Source organism: Martes martes, assembly GCF_963455335.1.
Source record: "Martes martes genome assembly, chromosome: 16".
In the NCBI taxonomy this organism is placed as follows: Eukaryota; Metazoa; Chordata; class Mammalia; order Carnivora; family Mustelidae; genus Martes; species Martes martes.
In genome coordinates this window covers 282026-301798 of record NC_137904.1, presented here as the reverse complement: position 1 = coordinate 301798, position 19773 = coordinate 282026, and the positions used below count along the sequence as shown (strand labels likewise).

At 53.9% G+C, this 19773-nt stretch overlaps 1 protein-coding gene across 1 annotated transcript in view; it reads left to right on the top strand.

The window, feature by feature from the left end:
* UBE2G1 (ubiquitin conjugating enzyme E2 G1) overlaps positions 1-14431 on the top strand; it is a 100574-nt gene extending 86143 nt beyond the window's left edge. The window contains exons 5-6 of the mRNA XM_080825610.1: positions 786-907; positions 11420-14431. Coding sequence (XP_080681736.1) covers positions 786-872 — 87 coding nt within the window. The 3' untranslated portion in view covers positions 873-907; positions 11420-14431. The remainder of the gene's footprint in view (positions 1-785; positions 908-11419) is intronic.
* The last annotated feature ends 5342 nt before the right edge of the window (positions 14432-19773 follow it).

Genomic DNA, 19773 nt, shown 5'->3' with positions numbered 1-19773 from the left:
GAACCCGTGGGCTTTCTGCACGGTGCCATGCGCGCGTCCCCAGACGACCGGACACAGAGCGCCTGCTCGGCTCAGGTGGGAGGGCCCGAGCCCGTCTGAGCCCCAGGCTGAGAGGCGGTTCTGTCCTCTGCTCCACACTAGTGGCCCCGTGCCGAGAGCTCCTCATATATGCGTGCATCTGTGCATCGTAACGGTCGTCCCGGTTTCAGGAGAGTGTTAGACTTTTGGATGTAGGCGGGAGGAAAACGCCAAACCGTTGAGCTGGGTCTCTGTGTCCAGTCCTGCAGCTCAGTGACGGTCTAAACTCCGCCTGCCGCTCGGTCGGCCCTGCCCCTCCTCTGCTCTGGTTCCACAGAGCCCTCTGTCCTCTGCCGCCTGCTTCATGCCTCTGCCGCCTGCTTTTGGTCTTCTGGAAGAAATGTCGCCTTTTGCGTCAGCTCTGATTTCTGGAGCCTCCTGAGGGAGCCCGCAGCCCTTCCCGGGCCCGAAGAGCTAACGTGTAAGGCGCGACCGCCTTTTCCAGTAATGAGAACCGTCCGTGTTCTGCATGGACTTCTTTATTTAGGAGACTCGCGCCTACACAGGTGACTTGCGTGAGTGATTTCTGCTCTTCCGTTGCAGCAGAGTCTGGCAAAAGTATTTGACTGCTTTTTCTGACTTACCAGCTTTTCAGCGTTTTAAAAACGTGCATGTTGCCAAAGTGATAGATTCAAAATTAAAACTAGTATTTGAGATTTTAAGAAGAGCTTGGATAAAGTCACTTCATGTTACTTTTGTATCTACAGAAAGAGTGGAGGGAAGACAGAAATGGAGAATTCAAAAGGAAAGTCGCCCGCTGTGTAAGAAAAAGCCAAGAGACTGCTTTCGAGTGACATTTGTTCAACAGCTATAACTTCATTATTTCAGGGTGAGTTCATTTTAAAATCCTACTCTTTGCCTCGTGATAAATGGCACATACGTTTTTTGGGAATTGTGTGATTTGGATATTTGAATTGCCTGATTACACTAGCTACATTTTTTAGCGGGAGTGTCCAGTGGTCTGTTGTTTTCTCAACAGAAACCGTGTAGCCCACCTGCGTTTTGCTCCAGCAGACTCCGCGTCTTCACCTAGGTGACTGTGTCTCACTGGCTGGCGTGGGGTCGTGGTCTCTGTTTTTTCACTGACGGTGAAAGGAAAGTGCCTATTTCAGTGTGGTTTATAGCAACGGATGATGTGAATTTTCATTTCCTAATTTTTTTTTAAAGGAAGATCGTATTTTGTAATGAACTGGCAAGACCAGTAAACATCTCTCTTCCACGTTTTCTTAAATTTTTTTTAAGCTTTTATTCATTTATTTGAGAGACAGGCAGAGAGAGAGAGAGCAAGCGAGCACAGAGGCAGAGGGAGAAGCAGACTCCCCGTGGAGCAGGGAGCCCGATGGGGGACTCGATCCCAGGACCCCGGGATCATGACCGGAGCCAAAGGCAGAGGCTTCACTGACTGAGCCCCCCAGACGCCGCTGCCTTCCGTGTTTTCGTTGGTCTTTATCTCCCTGTTTATTACTAATAGGGCCAGTAGGAAAGTTCTCTCTCGTGTCGTACACTCTCTCGGGTTGTACACCGTGTCCGGAGGCTTTTATTGCACCTGGTAGGGAGTCCAGGATAGAGGGGGACGCGGTGGGGACCACTGACCAAATGTGTGACATTTTAGTTATTTGGTTTCTTTTCTTCCTTTTTTTCTTTTTTCTTTTTTTTTTTAATGTTGGGGTGATAATTTATTTAGGACTTGGAGCATGTAAAGGATCATGAGTCATCCTGGACCTGCCCCCTGTTTTACCGCGCGTTCCCCTCTGCCCCAGCCCCTCTCTCCCACGCCCAGTTCTGTGCTTACCACGGTTTTCCGCTGTCCTTTGATCCCGTCGGTCCGTCCTGAAGAGCGTGCCCTCGGCCTCTGAGCGCCGTGCGTGGAGCTGCCGTGTGCGCGCTGCTCCGGGACTTGTCCTCTCACTGGTCTGTGTTGGGTCTGGTGGTTGTACCATCTGTTGTCACTGTCACGTGGGACCTCGGTCGCTGAGTCACCGTCTTGCCCTCGCCGCTGACTGCAGTTGTCTTCGGTGTGGGGACAGGTCTCTCGTGGGCGTGTCCGCTTTGTGTCTGCTGCCAGAGCGGGCGTGGCCGGCCTGTTTCTTGGTGCACACTGGTGAGGCGTGCTCTCCGGCTGTGTGCGCGGGGGTGGGGTTACCGAGGTCGGGTCTGTGCACGTCACTTTGAGTGCATGATGCCAAGTTGTCACCAGAGTTCTGCATCTGTTTTCACTCCTTTTCGCAAGGATAAGGTTTCCCTTTGCTCAGGAGCCAGCCCTGCATTCCCTGAAGTTTTCCGTCTGGAAGTGGGTGGGTGAGCCCTTGCTCCGACGGGTGTGGCCGGCGCTGCTGACTGTCGTTTCTTGTGTTTGGCTGTTTGCAAAATTCCTGTTCTTTGGGCTGTTCTGTTAGGTCTGGACTTGTCCCCTGGTCAGTTCCCATTTTGGAACCTCCGGATGAACAGAGATTTTTTTGAGAGGGAGAGTGTGTGTGCACGGAAGCCAGGGGAGGGGCAGAGGGAGAGGGGGAGGGAGTGTCAAGCAGACGGCGCTGCGCCCGGAGCCCGATCCAAGGCTCGTCATGACCCGAGCCGACGTCCAGAAGCGCGTGCTCAACCGAGCCACCCAGACGCCCCGATGAACGAAGATTCTTAATCTTAATGCAGCTGCATCAGATCTCTCCTGCACGGAGCTAGGTTTTGTGTTCTAGCTTCTTCTCTGACACCAGAAGACTCGCGTTGCATCTTCTCTGGTGAAAGTTTTATGGTTTTCCTGTTGGTATCTGTGTGGAAGTCCTGGAGTTGCTGGCTGTGCGGTGCGTGGCTGTGTCCGTGCCCCGGGCGGAAACCAGGGGCCGCGTCCGTTGTTGGCAGGTTCTGTCACCCCTGACGCTCAGGGTCGGTGGTCCTAGGAAATTCCATTTCCAGGTGTGTGTTCATCTGTTTCGGACCTGAATGTGTTCTGTGAGTTGGCCTGTCGTATCCCTAAACTAGCTTCACATTGTTTTAATTTTTATTATTTCTGTGATGACTGTATCAAATGCAAAGGTGCAAATCAGAAGAAAGGCTGAGTCCGCCTACCACTTGTCCTGTTTCCGTGTTTGAGATCCCTGGTTTCTGATCTCCTCGTGACACCCGGAAATGCTGACCGTCGGCCCTCCTTTCTGTTACGACCAAGGATGGCAGTGACCGCAGCCTTCACGCTGCTTTCCAGCAGCTGGTTCCTGCCCAGCCTGCTTACGTTTTGTTAGTAACCCTGTCCTCGTGTCCTTACCTCACCCTTCCTCCCATCCACTCCCTGGTCCCTGCTTCCCGTCGTTCTTCCCGGACCGCGTCTCGGTCCGCTGGGACTGCGGGCGTTCCTGCCGGTCCTTCGTCCAGGCGCTTGTCCTGGACGCCGCACCGTGCCTGTCGTCCTCCCTGCTCCTTGCTTTGGTGCTTGCCTGCGTGTGGCCACATCCTAGGGGCCTCTTCCCATACAGTGTCCCAATCAGAGACGGGCTGGACGGCGACAGAACTGCAGATACTGAAGCCCAAGTACATGCGTGATTCCGTCTCATAACTACTTAATATATTTAAGAAATTACCAAGAATTTTATTAAATTTACCTTGATAGTATATTTCAAATTAGTTAAATACATACATACATACTAATGAGGGGCCACAGACAAATTTTGTAAGGGATTTTATACTTTCCTTTGCTAGCGGGGTTACCGTTAGTTTATATCCGCTCATAACACACATGTGTTTGGGCGCCTGGGGACTCCGTGGGTTAAGCCTCTGCCTTCGGCTCAGGTCATGAGCTCAGGGTCCTGGGATCGAGCCCTGCATCGGGCTCTCTGCTGAGCGGGGATCCTGCTTCCTCCCCTCTCTCTCTCTGTCTGCCTCTCTGTCTACTTGTGATCCCTGTCTCTGTGTCAAATAAATAAATAAATCTTTGAAAAAAAACAAACCACACGCGTGTTCATACTTATCAAGAGTGAAGGCCACTCATCAGAAAGATGGAGGCAGGAAATAATGTTGATTCAAAATACCTGATGGTATGGAACAGGTTAAGTGAAAATATGATACACTGTGAATGAGGGCACTGGACTGAGAGCCTCCAGCGGGAGAGGAAGGAAGCAATAATGGGAAATCTTGACCGACACAGGCCAGTAGCAGAACATCCTCGTGTGTTGCCTGTCCGCCAGATACATTGTGATGGCTCTTTGTCGCCACAGAGGGCCTGGCAGCCAGAGTCCTTGATAGAACAGAATTTTAAATAAAGTTAACATACCAGTTGTGTGAATGATCACTGTAGTTACTATTTAAGCTCAGGCTTTTGTGTAAAGAGGATCAGCCTTGAAGTGTGTGTGTCTTACGTTGGTAAGAACAGAATAAAGGAGTTAGTGTCTTGTCAGTTTGAGGCTCACCAGGAGGACCACTTGGCTCACCTGTGGGCAGCAACGGACGTTCCTTGGGAAACACTGATTCACGCATATTAATGCAGACCTGTCCGACCAGCGTGCAAGTCCCTAGCCCCGTTGTGTGTTAGACTTTCCTAGTTGTTTCCCCCTTTGCTCCTGTGGCTCTCCTCTCTCTGGGATGCATCTCCCCATCACTCGGGGAGTGTTTGAGTGGCGGCCTGGAGGGAGCTAGTTTCCACATCGGGGCCCTGGCACAGGTCTCCTCGTTCTGCCGCGTGCTGGGACGAGGCCCCTCCTCTCATGAAGCAGTTGCTCGTCTAACAGATGCTCCCCCCGCCCCAAGCCTGACAGCGCTCAGGGCCCTAACTCGCAGTCATGGACGAGTGTTTTCCTACTCCTCTGGTTACCACGTTCCCACGGTAATAAGCACCTGAGCCCAGTCATCTCTGGATTAACTGAGAGTGAAGCCATTTGAAAATTGGACTTTAAACAATTTGCATCAAAATCCATGACTTAACTCGGGCCTTCCAAAGATTATTTATTGATTTATTTGACAGACCAGATCACAAAGAGGCAGAGAGGCAGGCGGGGGTGGGGGGGAAGCAGGCTCCCCGCTGAGCAGAGAGCCCGATGCGGGGCCCGATCCCAGGACCCTGGGATCATGACCTGAGCCGAAGATAGAGGCTTTAACCCACTGAGCCACCCAGGTGCCCCAACTCAGGCCTCCTAAAAGCAGGTCTGTGTGGTGCTCCCCCTCCCCCCCACGCACGGAGCATGGTACGCTGCTGTCGGACTCAGGTGCCTGCGTGACTCTCATGTGCCCTTGTCCTTATGTCACTGTCCCACGGAGGCTACGTCACAGGATCCTGGGGCCTGGCCGCAGGCATGGCCGGGCGGGCTTGCCACTCGGACTCTTCATAAAGTCTGGTTCTCTTGGTGGCTTGTCGGCGTGCGTTTTCTGCGTGTCCTCGGCAGCTTCCGTCGTGCCATAGACTGTAGATGTGAAATATAACTCCTACGGTGAAGCAAAACCAGGTTTAAAATTGTTCTAAAAACTCTACATCCAGACCCACAACTTGTGCTTTCTACAGATGGAAGTATCACCAGTCAAGAACTTAATCCAGACGTTATTTCACTTTTTAAAAAAAAAAGTGAAGTGCCCTCTTCCCACTTCTTACAGGCCCTGGTGCACGACAGACCCCTCCTCCTGACGGAAGCGCTTTTCTTGCTCTCCAGTCCCTACGTCAGGCCCCGTGTCTAGGAGTTTGGTTCCTTGGGTGTCTCCTAGAACTGGGGTCCTGTAGTGTGTGTCTCCTTGTTGCGTTTTTTTCTTCGTATTTATACCTCGTCCTCTGTAAAGACCCGAACGGCCTCAGGTGCAGGATGGGAGGAAGAGAGGACACGGCGGAGGAGTGAACCCTCCCATCCCTCAGATGAGCAGCGGGACCACATCTGGGCCACCAGACGGCAAGACTCTGTCCACTGCTCTGCCTTAAGGCCAGAGGGATAGGGATTGTTGTAGCTCTCTAGCGCTCTGTTCCAAATTACCTAAAATCCTCTGGCTTAAAAGAGTAATTTTTTAAAAAGATTTTATTTGAGAGAAAGTGAAAGCACAAGTGGGGGGTTGTGTATTCTCTCCACTGGTTAGTCGAGGCCACGTGTGGAGTAAGAGACAGTCCCAAGCTGACTGCGTCCTTGGTGGGTTTCACACCACATCCCACCCAGGCTTCCAGCCATCATGGCTCCTGGCGTGTTGAATCTTTCTGACCTCCTGTGTGGCCGCAAGACTGTGAGGGAAACACTTGACCCAGTCCGCCTCAGGGCTTTTGGGGCGCGGCCCCCCTTACCAGCAGGTGGCCTGACCTTGTTAGCCGTCTCCGGTAAGGCGGCAGAGTAAGTACGAAAAACACAGCTATTCTAGAACAAAATAAGGGAGAGTAGCAAGATAGAGAAGGACTTGTTAGGCACAGAGAACACCTGAAAAAGAGAAAAATCAACAGATCTGTGTCAAAACTGAACACTTAAATATTATGATGACAAACTTTTAAAAACAAGAGACTGGGAAAAGATCACCATCCATCCGATGTTCTGGATTTATATCTAGAATCTACACCAGCTCGGGCACATCGGTGAGAAAACAAGCAGTACAAAGGAAAATCACCTGCTTCGGTACTAAATAGAACCAGAAAGAAAGCTAATTGTTACGCATGTGAAAAATAACTGCGTTTGTAATCAGAAATAGGAGGGTGCAGGGAGGTAACATCACATGGACCGGATTGTCAGAAATCAAAATGTCCGAGAAACCCAAGTGCTGGTGAGGATCCAGTGTCCTTGAGGTTGGGCGAGAGGGCAGGCGCGTCGGCGTTGGAGAGCAGGTCGGCGATGCGTGGTCAGTGTGAACCGTGCACCCACCCCGCGAGGTCGGCTGTGGTCGGAGACGGGCTGGCCCGTGTGTGCAGACACACACGTGTGCTGCGGGCCGTGCTGTGTGTCGTCGTTACAAGGCCCGTCAGCAGCGTGCTCAGCTGGGCCTGATGCAGCGGAGAGCTACCAGCAGCTGGCTGTGTGCGTGGTACAGACTTAGCTGTAGGTCACTGGGTGGTTCCATCTCAGGAAACAGTCTTGAGCAGGAAAAGTAATTTGCAAAAAAGAAAAAACAGCGTCGAGTAAGGTGCTGTTCATGTAAGTTAAAAGTACAACGTCCTTGCTCTGTGGTAAAGAGCTCTCTTAAAGCAGGGACTTGAAGAAACACACAAAAGTTGCATCGTTCGCAGTGGCGCTTAACTTTGGAAGGAGGAGTGCACTGGGAGCAGGGGGCTTTGCCTTGTCCCCTTAACATTGGGCTCATCTTCTGTCGTCCCCTCAGGAGACTAAACTGACCGGGACACTGCGGGCAGCGTGTTGGCCCCAGTGGCTTCACGGAGTGTTGGTTCTTAATCTGTTTGACTTGACACTGTTGACAGTCCCTCTGCAAGTGTCTTCTGTCCTCACGCATGCAAGCTAGGGCTCTGCCCCGGTGCCTTCTCGGCCCGACTGCTCCCGCCTGCCTCTTTATCCTGCCCCTCTTCTGTCCTCACTCCTGTCCCCAGCTGCAGGGACAAAGCCGGCATGTCAACACTCTGGAGATGGAAGCTTGTGCATGTGAGGAAAAGTAAGTCCTGTCATGGCCCCAGTTCTGTTCCCCGATGGGACCCCTGACACATAGTAGCTTCACCCGACACTCACTTATGCGTCGGGCGTACAATAATGTCTCGTCGGTGTCGGGCGTGTAATAACGTCTCGTCGGTGTCGGGCGTGTAATAACGTCTCGTCGGTGTCGGGCGTGTAATAACGTCTCGTCGGTGTCGGGCGTGTAATAACGTCTCGTCCGTGTCGGGCGTGTAATAACGTCACGTCGGTGTCGGGCGTGTAATAACGTCTCGTCCGTGTCGGGCGTGTAATAACGTCTCGTCCGTGTCGGGCGTGTAATAACGTCTCGTCCGTGTCGGGCGTGTAATAACGTCTCGTCGGTGTCGGGCGTGTAATAACGTCTCGTCGGTGTCGGGCGTGTAATAACGTCTCGTCCGTGTCGGGCGTGTAATAACGTCTCGTCCGTGTCGGGCGTGTAATAACGTCTCGTCCGTGTCGGGCGTGTAATAACGTCTCGTCGGTGTCGGGCGTGTAATAACGTCTCGTCCGTGTCGGGCGTGTAATAACGTCTCGTCGGTGTCGGGCGTGTAATAACGTCACGTCCGTGTCGGGCGTGTAATAACGTCACGTCCGTGTCGGGCGTGTAATAACGTCTCGTCCGTGTCGGGCGTGTAATAACGTCTCGTCCGTGTCGGGCGTGTAATAACGTCTCGTCGGTGTCGGGCGTGTAATAACGTCTCGTCCGTGTCGGGCGTGTAATAACGTCACGTCGGTGTCGGGCGTGTAATAACGTCACGTCGGTGTCGGGCGTGTAATAACATGGGCAGAGACATAGAGTATGTTTTAAAAATGTAACATGGTTTTCTGATACTTCGCTAGTTCAGTATGATTTATGTGTATCAGTGTGATAACATAGGTCTGCTTTTTAACAGTGGCGTATCATCAAGGATGAAGGTTTGTATTTTGAAATGGGAGCTGACACCAAGAACAGCCGGCCCTGGGCACATGTCCGTTCTTGTGAACGAATATTGGTTCCTTTCCTTCCATTTGCACAGGTGTTGTTGTCTTGGGAGAGCGTGGCATATATGGTGCACGGCTGCCACGGGAGGGTCCTGCTGAGATGGGAGGGCCCTAGAGTAGACAAGACGTTCATGTAGAAGGGCCACGTGTCGGGGCAGAAGGAAGAAACAGAAACCCGTGGGCTGGCTGGTCACAGGAGGGGAGCCAGACTGTGTGAGGTTCTTTGGGCCTCAGAAAGGAAGTGGCTTTGGGTGGTCACGAGGGCCTCGGCATGAAGCAGAGGGGCGCCGGGGTCCTCTGTGTGGAAGGTAGTGGGAAGCCCCCCCCACACGGGGACTGCTCTCGGTGAAGAATGGTTGAGATTACTGGAACACTTATTCCTGAGTGTGGAATTCCTTGTATTATTATCCTTAACATCAGAAGTGTTTTTTATTTGGAAGCATGCTCGCCTGATTTGTATTTTTTTTAGACTTAAAAAAAAATTAAGTTGTGTAGCCGCATAGGAAATTCATTTGATTCTAGTTTTAGAAGTAAATAGAGCAAGGTACCGACGTCCGATAGAGGTGAACCATCTTCAGATTTGTAGGTTAAAAATAGGGACTAATATGAAGTTTTGAGATTAAAAAAAATAAAGTTATTTCATAAAGACATACAATTGATGTAATTTCAATTGATATAAAATGTGTGTGATTTTAGTAACAGGCCGATGCGGGTGGAGATAGGACAACGCACGACGTCAGTGACGTCGGAGGTCAGCAGCATCTGTCTAAATGGAGAGGGTGTGGCCGGGAGAGCGAGCCTCACGTGTATCTTTTTAGAGAGAAGCCGACAGACTTGCTTTTTCTGTACTGAGCCTTTTGTTCATGAGGGGAAAGTGGATTTTTCTGTTCCTGCTGAAAAAGTTAATGCTATTTAAAGCTGGGTTGCTTGATTTTAGGTGTTTAATGACTTTGAGCAGTCAGTCCCCTCTGGAGTATTTTCTTTTTAAAACCTTACACAGGCACAGTTTTAAATGACTGTTTCGGAGCCCTGAAATTTTGTGTTCGTGTCCTCGGGGAATGATTAGAGTCTCTGTCCCCAGCTCTCCTTCAGCCCTGAGAGAGTAAACGGCCAGGGAGTAGTTTGGGTGTGGTTGATCGAGACCTTGGGAAAACATTCAAGTAACATCACCTAAAAACTACATGACGCCTGTTCTTTGATGGTGTTTCTTCATTTCAGTAACGTCTTTCCATCTTCCAACAGAACATCTGTGCACACGTTGTGTGTCTTTGTGCCAGTGGAAGATCCCGCTTCTGGGGACGGTGATACGCGCGTTTCTGGTGCGCTGCCGGCTTTGCCAGGGCCGAACGTGTCAGCGGGCACAGCCCCTTTGGAAGGAAACTGAGCAGTCGTTCGGCCTCGCAGGCGCGATTTTTGTGCCCAAGTCAGGGCAATGGTCATAGGCAGGGCCATGCACGGACAGGCCCGCTGCTTGGTTTCTGCCCACAGCAGAGCTGAGATGGTTGAACTTGGCTGTTGATAAATTTGTTCAGGACATTGGAAGACACACTCTGGTGTGACTTAAATTTTTGTCCTAACTCTGAGTACACCTGACTTCTTTGTTAGGAACTTATTATGTCCTTGGAGTCTCCAGCCACCTTCTCTTCAGGGTCTTGGTGCCTGGCAGCATGCTTGGCAGACAGAACAGGTGTGTGAGTTTCTGGAGCACCTGGACCCGAGAGAAGAAGACTGACACTCTCCTCCCTGCTCCCCTCCCCTGCTGCCCTGTGTGCTCAGAGCACACACAAGTACAGGAGCAGCTCTGAATAGAAGTCCAGTCATTAACTTAGACTTTTTTTTCTTAACTTGGACCTAGTTTTTCTCAGTTTTTGAGCAGGAAACCCTGCCCTTATTAGCGGTGTCACCTTGTCTCAGTTTCCCTGTGAAATAGGGGAAGTTCCTTCATGTGATGCCTCTGAACACTGCACCAGAGAAGTTTGTTTTTAGGTAGACGGGGTTCTTGACGTCTGGGCTGGCTGAGGGCATAAGACTGGCCAGACGCAACGTAGCGGAAGTACCTGTACTTGGAGTAGACGGTCCGTCGCGGGCGGCCTCACGCGTAGAAAATGGGTTTGGACTGAACCTTTGGGGTTGGATAAAATTCAACAAGTTGGGAAATGTGGTGGTCTTTTTTTTTTTTTTAATATTTTATTTATTTATTTGACAGAGATCACAAGTAGGTAGAGAGGCAGGCAGAGAGAGAGGGTGGGGGAAGCAGGCTCCCTGCCGAGCAGAGACCTGATGCGGGGCTCGACCTGAGGACGCTGGGATCGTGACCTGAGCCGAAGGCAGGCTTAACCCACTGAGCCACCCAGGTGCCCCGAAATGTGGCAGTCTTACGTTGTTTCTCTGAATATCCTTAAATACTTAGTAAATTTCCCAATCACACGACTCTAAGTAGTTCTGTGTTTGACTCTAGATCCAATATAAGTTGAAAGACATTTGGGATATTGAAAACGATGTAAAGTAGGGAAGTGCAATAGAACTATCTGTGCTGATAGGTAGAAATACCGTTCCTCTGTACTGTCCAGCATGGTAGTCACTAGCCATATTGAGCACTTGAACTAAATTGTCAGTTTTATTTATATAATTTAAAACAAATAAAATGGCCCTACATGGCTGCCATGTTGGATGAGCACAAAAATGAGCTTAACCTGAAATTAAGAGCTTGTTTCCGAAGAACTAAGACAGAAATAAAAATGTCTAACCAGTTGATTCTTTTGTGATTTGTAAATTCATCATGTAACGCTGTTGTTCCGTTGTAGGTCTCCAATTGAGAAACACGGCACTGTTTTCCTGCACTCTACCCACCTATTGCTGGACTTCTGTTGTAACAAGTTGGCGGACACTGGCTGGAGCTGGGCTGCAGTAGAACAAGCCAGTACCCGTGCTGACGAGAGCCTAACAAGTGCCAACTTACAGGGGATTGCGCAGTTTGAATTCTCATGAACTGTTTTAGCCTTCAGGAAGACTTGTAAAGACCTGTACATAGCACAACATGATCCGGATAATATATAGACCATTCATGTACATCCACCAATACACCTTGTACCAAATAATGCTCTCTTGTAGTAGGACAAGAATCGTGTAAATTCTCAAAGATTTTAGCAGGTTTTCTTTCCCTATTCATTGTTTCTTATCAGTTTTAAAAGACTCCTTAAAGCATGTCAGATGAAAAACAATTAGGATTAAAAGTTTCCATTTAATTTCCTTTAAACCATTGAGGCTTCATTAAACTCTTTTCACTTACTAAACTTTTGTATCTTCTTTGTTTTGACACACTCCCCTTTGCTTTCCTCTCTTCTCTCTGCCGGAAAGTTTTCAAGTCATTTAGTTCCAATACTGAAATACTTACTAAGCAACTACTTGATTTTTAACGATGACTGCAGAGCCGCGGTCATCACTAGGTGCTTGTCGTTTTGTGCTCTGGTCGCACCGTCTCTTGGATCGGGTGTGACAATACCACATTTTGGCTGTTGAGAGCTCTTGAACTCCATCATCCCTGAGAACTACAGAGAGTTGGTTCAGAATTCAGCTTACTGAAACTTGCCCCAGACAGAACAAATTCTGGTTTGGTTTGGCTTTTGCCTTCCCGCCGGTCCCTGGGCGTTCAGGTTGGATGGATCAGTGTGCACGGCTGCGGGCTTTCTGCTTAACTCGTGAGTTTGCTCTTACAGATGCTGTGGACCCCCCACCCCCTTCTCCACGGTCCTCCGCGTTTCTTTGCCTCTATTCTTCTATATTGCAGATTTTTCTCACTTATTGTACAAAGAAATGGCGATGTATATTTTCATGTAATTTGATTTTGGAATTCTGTCACCTTATGTAGTGAGTTCTTCCAAAATATAATTTTTTCCCAATAATCGTCAAGTTGTTGACTTTTATTGTATTGAATGAAGGTTGTAATTCTGAATGCCAGAGAAGTGCAGTTTAGAAAAATCTCAGGTTGATTCCTTATGCAAACAGACTTAATACTTGAAAATCCCATGGCCATGGCAGTGTATGTGCTGGGCTCTATCTAGGTTCTTCCGTGGGTCTCAAAGCATTACAGGGTGTGAATGCTTTGCTCTCTGATATATCGATTCTGTCCCTGACACAGTGCACTTGGATTTTATTAACGTTTGAGCATAAGTGTACTTCATATCATGTCTTCTAAAGCAGCTTCAGGAAGTGATGAAGTGAACGTGTGCAGTGTGAACGGCAGGCCCAGGTTCCCCTGTGTTGGGTGTGAGGTTGGGGCCGGGACGTGTAGTAGTTGGCGGGTAAGGGACAGGAACGGAAGCAGTGCCCGATGGGACACGGTTCTGTGAGGACCGGCGCGTGTCTGGCCTGTGGGGCTCGGAGAGACGCTCTGGCAGAGAGTGAAGGGGTCCCTACCAGTCGCCCATCCCTGCGGACTCTGCATGTCCTTCTTTCAGCGGAAGTAAAATGGTTGAGGATGTAGACACAGCAGAGAACGATTTTTCCGAATCCCGTCTGTTCTGCACCTTGAAGCATCGTAGAGACCCATCAGTGTGCAATGACTGATGTGACGAGTGTTTGATCCATTGGAGCTGATTTTCTTCAAGAACTTCCTTTTGTGACTTTTCTGATTCAGAGGCTGTAAACCTTGTTGCCCCAAAGTGCTGGTGCTGCACAGCCTCCTGGGATTTGGATGCAGTCCCTTCTACTCGCCAATCACACGCTTGACGTGCTTGCAGGTGGCGGAACGGAGTCTGGACGTTGCCCTCCTCTTGCTGTGGTCCTGCTCGCGGTCGGTTGGGTTCGAACCTGGGGTTTGCCTCCTCAGGGAGCGGCCAGTGACCTACTCGCTCAGGGACGACTCTCACTGAACCCTAAGTGCCACTTTCATGCAGGTACTTCGGTGTGACCGTGTGTGTTTTGGGGCTAGATCTAGGGGAGTGGAAGGGCGACCAGGAACCAGTGCCCCTCCCTTCGCGCTCCTTTCCACCTGGCGCCCTGGCGTGCTGCATGTGGACACACGGGCCTCAGGAGGTGGTGTGGCCTGTTCTCTGCCAGGGGCGTCTCCTGTGCCTTTCCCCGTGTTCATCTGACAGTGAACTTGACGCCTCCATGTTTGATACTCAACCACTCTCAGGTGGCACTGATCCAGGTGGCTTTTGTCCCACCAGTGTCTCATCACTAATGTGAGGCGAGTCCTCTCTGCTTTAGGAAAGGATTTTTCTCCCCAACTCTGTGCCAACTATCAACAACATCTACACAGTCTTATGGGTTTTAGAACTGTTGGCTGTTTCCTAAATTGATTCCAAGTTCTTGTAAAGGCTTATAGATCTCAGTCTGTGCTCATAATGGGACAGATGATCTCAGTGGCTTTCTGGCCTCTCTTCTGTGAGTTTAAAATCCACGCGAGATTGGTTTCCTTGTCATCACAAGGCAGTCTCTTTGTGAGGCGATGCCACGAGTTCTCTCATCACTTGGGTGTCCTGGTATCTTCAATGGCCTTCATTCTCGGGTGTGAAATTTTATTCTTTGTGCTCACTCACCCTCTACAGATCTGCACATTTTGGGTTGTGGTGCCTGTGTATCTATCTTTGCCCGTCTGGTCTCCAGTTGGTGGAACTACCTTCTTTGTACCTGCCACCGCTCAGCATCTTTGAAATTTGACACAATGTTGCTTCATTCCAGCTGTTTTTAGTTCTGTAACTCGTTGATTGTATTTAACTATGTGAGTTCTGTTGTGATGTTTGCTGTATTGTAAAGCCCCTGCGCCATGTGGTGGGTGCTCTGTAAATCAATAAATGATGACTTAGAGGCTGTATCACGAGCTATTTTGGTTTTAGGATGCAGGTCTCAAAAGCAACTTTGTGGGATTATTTCTAAACAGCACATGATACCAAAAGGTCCACCGGGGAATCTTGAAAAAGAATTCTTCAAACTGCATTTAAAGAAAGAACCAGGGGGTGGGAAGTTGACTTCCAACCTGATGTAACAGTCTTAAAGCTTCTAGTAGGGGGCCAAGCACTCTTCCTCACCAGCGCTGTGTGCCTGCTGACTTAGGGCGTTTTGAGGGATTTCCTCTTTAGCCGGAACTGGCTCTACCGCACACATAATGAGCCAGAAGGCGAAGAACCCAGACTCGGAAGGGAAGTGGGAGAGACCGCAGGCACCATCTCAAGCGCCACCGACCCTCCTCTGTACAGACGGGCAGACGCGGCCTGGATACCTGCCCAGGGTCGCTGAGTCAGTTAGGGGCAAAAAGACGCAAGACTGAGTTCTTTCTCCTTCCTTCCTTCTTTCTTTTCTCTCCCTAACAGGACGCCGCCGTCCGGCCTTCCTCCCTGCACCCTTGCGCACAGACCCTTCACAGCTGGGAGGGGGTGCTCGCTGGGACCTGCGCTGCCTGTGGCTGTGACGGCCGCCTCCTTCCAGAGAAAAGAACGAGAAGCCAGATCTCTAATCAGAACTGAGTTAGAGACAAGAAAGTCCGTGAGAGCGGATTGGAGGTCCTTATCACAATCTAATTTTCCTGATAAGTACATTTGAAATAAATTATAAAAGGGTCCAGATGATGTCCCTGAACCTTAGATGCCAGTTTCATGCACAGTCATCTGCCCAGGGTTTTAGCAACAAGCGGCTTCAAGTGCAAAGAAACAGCGTTGGACGAGTCTGCTGTGTGCACGGCTCTGGGCTTGAAGGAAGGACCCCCCTGACTTCCCCCCTCACCCTCAGAAAGACAGGCCTTCCCAGAGGATGGCAGACCCCAGCAGAAACACAGTTTGCAGAGCAAATTATTTCCAGGATAAGGTGTTTTTGGTTATTCAGTTTCAGATGTGTGTAACATGAATGCCAGGGTAGGGTTAGGGTTTTGTTTCACTGGACCAGCATGTCCCACAGAGCCGTAGTGAGACGAGAAAAGATTGTGAGTCCTAGTCACACCAGCAGAATAAACCACAGGAGAAGGAAAAGACTTTGACAAAGAAGCAGACAGCGCTCAGACCGAGGGTCTCCGCGGAAGGTCCTAGGCAAGACCCTTGATTTTTCTCCCTTCCCAGCAGTAACCGTTAGGAATAAGCACGGTCGCGCTGTGTGTTCGCAGCGGCGTCTCCTTCATTCCTAAGGAGCCCCAGAGACCCCATTCCCGTTTCTCCAGCTTCTGCTTCGCGGCAGGCTAGTGCAGGTGTGTCTCCTAAGGGACCCAGCCCCTTTCTTACAAGGATCTTCCAAAGTAACGCTTTCTCACATGGAAACACGAGCAGGTCAGTGTCAAAACCGTAGAGCAAGTACGTTTCACGGCTGGAATTCTGTCCCGCGACCTCCCGTACCGGGTGCTGCCACCCCTCACGGCAGGTCACACGGACCATGCGCACGTTAAGGCCGGTACTCAGCCCAGCTCAGTGGACTCCGAGAGATCCCGTCCCTTCCCCTCTCTACCGTGACAGGGCGCTGCTCCCCCAGGAAGAGCCTGATCCCGCGTGCCCTTAAGGCCTCAGCATTTCCCATTCACGCGCCTCCTGTTCCCTGTCCCGGATAACTCCACACCAGGTTCCTCTTCGTCTGAGCAAAAGCTGGGCCAGGTCTACGGTGAGCCCTGTTCCAGGGCTGAGGTTTTAGACTGTCTCTCTGGTCGTTCCAGTGTCGGGAGCGCCCCGGAGCCTGGGGGCTGTTGGAGCCTGTCCGCCCAGTGCTAGCGTGGCTTTGTGTCCCGGGCTCTGCCACGAGGGCCTCTCCGTGGCTCAGGGCTTTCAAGCCAGTTGGGAATCCAGACGGAGGGCAGAAGACAAAGGCCCAGGATCGGGGTCTGTTCCGGGTCCCCCTAAGAGGACCGCGCGTGCGTCCTGGAGGGCTTCCCGAGGGAGGCCGTGAGGAGGAGGTACTCCAGCCCCAGTGGGTTTCCATTCCGCTGTGGCCGTCTAGTCCCAGCCAGCTGGAAGGGCCCAAATTTGTTTCTTCCTGCACGTGTGCTGCTGTCCCTGGTTTTCGTCACGTTCTCACGGGGGTCCTGACCCTCCGCATCCTCACGAGCGTGCTGAGACAGCGGTGCAGTCGCGCCGGGAGCACGAGCTCGCAGGCCCCTGCCCGCACCAACACGGCACGTCAGCTGCCGGCCGCACTCGCACCCGGTTCTCCTGGCCGCCGGTGTAGCTCCCTCGGCGGCAGCCGCGCTCGAGCACCGAGCCCCGCCGCGCCACGCGCCGGGCTGATGCCGGTGAGACCCGAGAAGTGGTCTGTCGCCAAACGGGCATCAGTTATGATGCTATTTCCCAGACACTCCCCTCATTCCTTGGCCAGGACCCAGCACGTGTCTGTAGGGCGCGCTCAAATGGCCACGGCTGCTTGTGACCGAAGGGGACAGGCTTTCCAGGCCACACCGATGACCCCAGTGGCTCACCGTGTGGCACACCTCCAAACCACTCTTCACAGATGAAGAAGCTGGGCGCTCTGGCCTGGCCCGCACGCCCCGCAAGTCCTCCCCTCCCCCTCGGCGGTCTAAGTGCCCCTTGCTCGGCCCCGCGCGGCCACCTACCCTGGCCCACGTCCCGCCCACCTTCGGTGTCCCCCCGCCGTTGGAGAAGCATCTCCCCGAGCGCGCCGCTGTCCCGACACGTCTCCACACCCTCTCCTCTCCAATCTCCCGCGTGTCCCTCGGCCAGAATTCCTCCCTCTCCCTCAGAACGAACTCCGGATCCCTCCTCTACTCCCCCTTCCTACCCTCCGATGCTTGCCTTTGATGGCAGCCACGGCTTCTCCAGCTCGGGACCCCTCTGCCGTTCTAAGACTTCCATCTCCCCCTTGGCTCTTCTCCCAGCCACGGCGTCCCCCGCGGTCCCCGTGCTTCCAGAGATGCGGCCGCCACCATTCTCTCACGTCTCCTTTGGCTACAAATGTGTTTGGAAAGGTCTCTGCTGTCGGGTCCTATTACTCCTTAACCCTGTTTTTTGCTGTGGGACGTCCCCAGAGTCACTGAAGGTTTGGCTCCTGGCTTAGGGTCTCCCTCCTTCCCTACCTCTCAGTCCCAATGGTCAATTTTCCCGGCTTCTTACTGTTCACTGTGGCAGGTGTGTTGCACTCCGTGTCCTGGACCTTATCACATCCTGGGGCTACCGAGCTTGGAGCTGCCCTTTGCCACCTGGCACACGGGCCTCCCCACCGGCCCTCGACAGGACAGGGACCTGGGTTTCACGACCCTACCCCCTGCCCCTACCGGTCTGCACCTGAGCTGTCCGCTCCGCCTGTCTGGCAGGGAATCCCGAGGCCGGGCCAGCACCGCCATCTGTGCTCTCAGCCCTCGGGGGTTTCTGCTCGGAAAGCACCCGTCCACACGGACAGGGGACACGCGGCGCCGCCCCTTCGGGCCAGATCTCGCGTCTCTCTGGTCCGTGAACTCATGTCATCATCGGGTTTCCTGACGCCTCTCGGCCCATTCGGGTCCCCTTCCGTGGGCTTTAAACGACTAAGCAACGGCCTCTGGTCCCTGGTGGGACCCACAGAGGGGTTCTGGGGTGCGCTTTGAGGTCCACTTGGGGTCATCGGTTGGGTCCATGGTGGGATCCGTGGAGGGGCCACTGGTGTGGGGTGTGGTAGGATGCATAGTGGGGTCTGCATGGGTGGGGTCCAGTGGGGCCCATGGTGGGGTGCGCATGGGTTCTACCGCGGGGTCATCGGTGGAGTCCGCGGAGGGGTGCGCAGTGGGGTGCATCGTGGGGTGCACGGTGGGCTCCGCGGAGGGGTGCGCGGTGGGGTGCGCGGTGGGGAGCACGGTGGGGTGTACGGTGGGCTCCGCGGAGGGGGGCATAGCGGGGTGCACGGTGGGCTCTGCGGAGGGGTGCGCGGTGGGGTGCACCGTGGGCTCCGCGGTGGGGTGTGCGGTGGGGTGCATTGTGGGGTGCGCGGTGGGGCCCAGAGAGGGGTGCGTAGTGGGATGCACGGTGGGCTCCGCGGAGGGGTGCGCGGTGGGGAGCACGGTGGGTGCACGGTGGGCTCCGCGGTGGGGAGCACGGTGGGGTGTACGGTGGGGTGCACGGTGGGGTGCGCGGTGGGGCCCAGAGAGGGGTGCATAGTGGGATGCACGGTGGGCTCCGCGGAGGGGTGCGCGGTGGGGAGCACGGTGGGGTGTACGGTGGGGAGCGCGGTGGGGTGCGCGGTGGGGTGCGCGGTGGGGAGCACGGTGGGGTGCGCGGTGGGGAGCACGGTGGGCTCCGAGGAGGGGTGCGCGGTGGGGTGCGCGGTGGGGAGCACGGTGGGGTGCACGGTGGGGTGCGCGGTGGGGCGCATCGTGGGGTGCGCGGTGGGGCCCAGAGAGGGGTGCATAGTGGGATGCACGGTGGGCTCCGCGGAGGGGTGCGCGGTGGGGAGCACGGTGGGGTGTACGGTGGGGAGCACGTTGGGGAGCACGGTGGGCTCCGCGGAGGGGTGCGCGGTGGGGAGCACGGTGGGGTGTACGGTGGGGAGCACGTTGGGGAGCACGGTGGGCTCCGCGGAGGGGTGCGCGGTGGGGTGCGCGGTGGGGTGCACGGTGGGCTCCGCGGAGGGGTGCGCGGTGGGGTGCGCGGTGGGGTGCGCGGTGGGGTGCACGGTGGGCTCCGCGGAGGGGTGCGCGGTGGGGTGCGCGGTGGGGTGCGCGGTGGGCTCCGCGGAGGGGTGCGCGGTGGGGTGCGCGGTGGGGTGCGCGGTGGGCTCCGCGGAGGGGTGCGCGGTGGGGTGCGCGGTGGGGAGCGCGGTGGGCTCCGCGGAGGGGTGCGCGGTGGGGTGCGCGGTGGGGTGCGCGGTGGGGTGCGCGGTGGGCTCCGCGGAGGGGTGCGCGGTGGGGTGCGCGGTGGGCTCCGCGGAGGGGTGCGCGGTGGGGTGCACGGTGGGCTCCGCGGTGGGGTGCGCGGTGGGGTGCGCGGTGGGGTGCGCGGTGGGGTGCGCGGAGGGGTGCGCGGTGGGGTGCACGGTGGGGTGCACGGTGGGGTGCGCGGTGGGGCGCATCGTGGGGTGCGCGGTGGGGCCCAGAGAGGGGTGCATAGTGGGATGCACGGTGGGCTCCGCGGAGGGGTGCGCGGTGGGGAGCACGGTGGGGTGTACGGTGGGGAGCACGTTGGGGAGCACGGTGGGCTCCGCGGAGGGGTGCGCGGTGGGGAGCACGGTGGGGTGTACGGTGGGGAGCACGTTGGGGAGC